Genomic DNA, 2,863 nt, shown 5'->3' on the forward strand with positions numbered 1-2,863 from the left:
CCTCTGAAATATGTTAAGAAGGAACATTTCTATCCAAATTAAGTATACTTTGTCAGGAATCAGGCATAGCAGCGAGAGACAAGGAAAAATCTCATAACAAAGGAGAAGAGCCAAAAGAGATCCCAATCAAGTCACTTCCCTGCTGCATGAAGTAAGGTTATTGCAATATAAAAAATAGGGGTCTACGCCTACACTCTCACTGTACTGTAAGGGGATGTGGTTTATAGTGACAAGTCATGTATGATGCAGTCTTCTGTTATATGTGGTCAGTGAACTCTATGTTTGCTAAATTTTGAAAAGGTATTCTGTGTTGACCTGGGGCTTTGATACAATAACACAAACACACAAAAATTATTTCAGAAGCACCCTTCAAAGAATTAAATATTTAAATTAAATATTTAAAATAATAAATCTAAATTAAACACAGCCACAATGCATCCATTAAGATCAAATCATCTTGTCATCTTTTAATGAAAAATGATTTAAAACAAAAATATAAAAGCAGCAGCAAACCTGACGAATGTGCATAGTTAACTGATGCTGTGTAGTGCAAATCTTTTCACACAGGGGACAGTTATAGGAAGACTTCTCCTCTTTCGTTTCCTGAAAAGATAAAATAAAAGGGAGAATCAATTTCACCTCACAGTAAACTAATGCCTTTTATTTCTGTTATGAGCATCTGAAGCAATGAAACAACTGAAAGCATAGGTTCTGGGGCCTGTCTGGGTAGGAGCTTGGGCAAGTCATCATCCTGTTGTCCCTCAGTTTCCTCGTTTGTGAAATGGGAAGAATAATAGCATCTACCACATCACACCATGATGAAGATTAATTCAATTAACATGCATAAAACACTGGAATAGCGCCTGGCACAGGGTAAGTGCTCAATTAAGTATTAGTGTTATTAGACAGATTTCATTTAATTAATAATCAGTGCTGGTGAAAAATTAAGCATCAAGTCATGGCAGAGCTAGAAAAGGAATATATTTCTCCCCAAGTCCGACCCAGGATCCAGTCACCATTTTCTACCTGGTTTTGAGGTCCCCAAGAACATATGAGAGGTAACGAAGATCTCATGACAAACACTCACCCTCTCAATGGAAGGACTCAGTACCCAGCTGTGTGCCCAAGAGGCATCGACATGACCCTTTTCACTTGCTGCTAGCATCTGCTTGATGCTGCTCATAAACAGTAATTAAGAATAAGAATGCTGGCCTGTAGAAACTGTGATAGGGAATGACAACCCTATCACAAAGGTGATGACAAAAGGACCAGCTCACTACTTGGTGTGGAGGCTCATTTTATGTTCCCTCAAAACACACAGGACAAGCTTCCCTCAAGCAATATATTTTACCTTTTTAAGAGAAATGACAAGCTTCTTCACTAGCCATATATTGTAACTCCTCTTACAAAATAATTCATCGAGGGGTGCCATGGATGTATCCCATTATTGCCTCCTCACCCACATAGTCCCTAAGCACCACAGGGCTCTGTCCACATCCCCAGAACTAATGCGATCAAGGCCTGGACACCTCTCCCAGTAATATGGAATTGAGATGCTTAGAGACCTTTAAGATCAGCAGATTTCCAAAGATTAGGAGAATCACCTGGGGAGCTTTCTGAACTACAGATTTCTAGACCAGACTTGTGATAGGCTGAATTAGAATCACTGGGGCAGAGGGCCTGAACCCCAGGAATCTGTTTCACAAGCTCCCCAGAACATGTTGGTATGTGCCCAGGTTTGGGGATGACCAAGTTACTAAGTTAAGTCATCATGAGCACTTGAATTAAAAGTTCACGTAGCGTTGGGACCAGACCCAGCACTGTGGCAAGCCAAAGCCACGAGATGTTGGTGGGAAAACGGCTAGCTAATGAAAGTGGGAGATCAGGCAGCCTAAGAGAGAGGGAAGGGCTGGGCCCTTGGGCATCTTTCAACAGACCTCTTTTTCCCTGTACTCATTTGAATGAGTTTCTGTTCCTTTCCCAAATACCAATTATTGAATGCATACTACGTGCTAAACTCTGTACATAACAGAAACGTCGGTTTTTTCACAATCCCTAAGAGACAGCCACTATTACAGATCCCATTTTCTGGATGAGGAAACTGGGGTACAGAGAGGCAAGTCACCTGCCCCAAATCAAAAAACTATTACATAGTAGACCCAGGATTAAAACTCAGGCCAGCTGCTTGACAGTCCAGGCCCTAAACCACTATGCTATATAAATCTGACGGAAAAAAAAAAAAAAGATTAACTCCAAGGCACAGAAAGGAAACACCCTTGTGGGTGGCTTATGAGAAATGACAAAAATAAGTCACCCTGAAGACGATAAAAACAAATGGCACCATACACCAGATGCGGTGGAGTGAATGCATGATGATGTCAAGTACATAGCTGCCTACAGTGGTTCTCTCACTCCTCTTCAAAGACTAGTAAGTCTCATTTTATGCAATACAGTAGTCCACCCCTATCCTCAGTTTCACTTTTCACGGTTTCAGTTACCCAGTCAACCATGGTCCAAAAAAATTAAGTGAAAAATTCTAGAAATAAACAATTTATAAGTTTTAAATTGCGCACTGTTCTGAGTTGTGTGATGAAACCTCACACTATCCTGCTTTGCCTGCTTGGGATGTGAATCATCCTTTTGTCCAGCATCTCCATGCTGTATACACTCATTAGCCACTTAGTAGCCAACTCAGTTATCAGGTCAACCATTATGGTATCACTGTGTTTACATTCAAGGAATGCTCATTTTACTTAGCAATGACCCCAAAGTACAATAGTGATCTGGCAATTTGGATATGCCAAAGAGAAGCTGTGAAGTGCTTACTTTAAGTGAAAAGATATGTATAGGAAAAAACATTACA

At 40.4% G+C, this 2,863-nt stretch overlaps 1 protein-coding gene across 1 annotated transcript in view; it reads right to left on the reverse strand.

Annotated features, from left to right (window-relative positions):
• RREB1 (ras responsive element binding protein 1) overlaps positions 1-2,863 on the reverse strand; it is a 127,682-nt gene that overhangs the window by 58,288 nt on the left and 66,531 nt on the right. The window contains 1 exon segment of the mRNA XM_015587284.2: positions 514-603. Coding sequence (XP_015442770.1) covers positions 514-603 — 90 coding nt within the window.

This window comes from Pteropus alecto, unplaced genomic scaffold (genome assembly GCF_000325575.1).
Source record: "Pteropus alecto unplaced genomic scaffold, ASM32557v1 scaffold121, whole genome shotgun sequence".
Classification (NCBI taxonomy): Eukaryota; Metazoa; Chordata; class Mammalia; order Chiroptera; family Pteropodidae; genus Pteropus; species Pteropus alecto.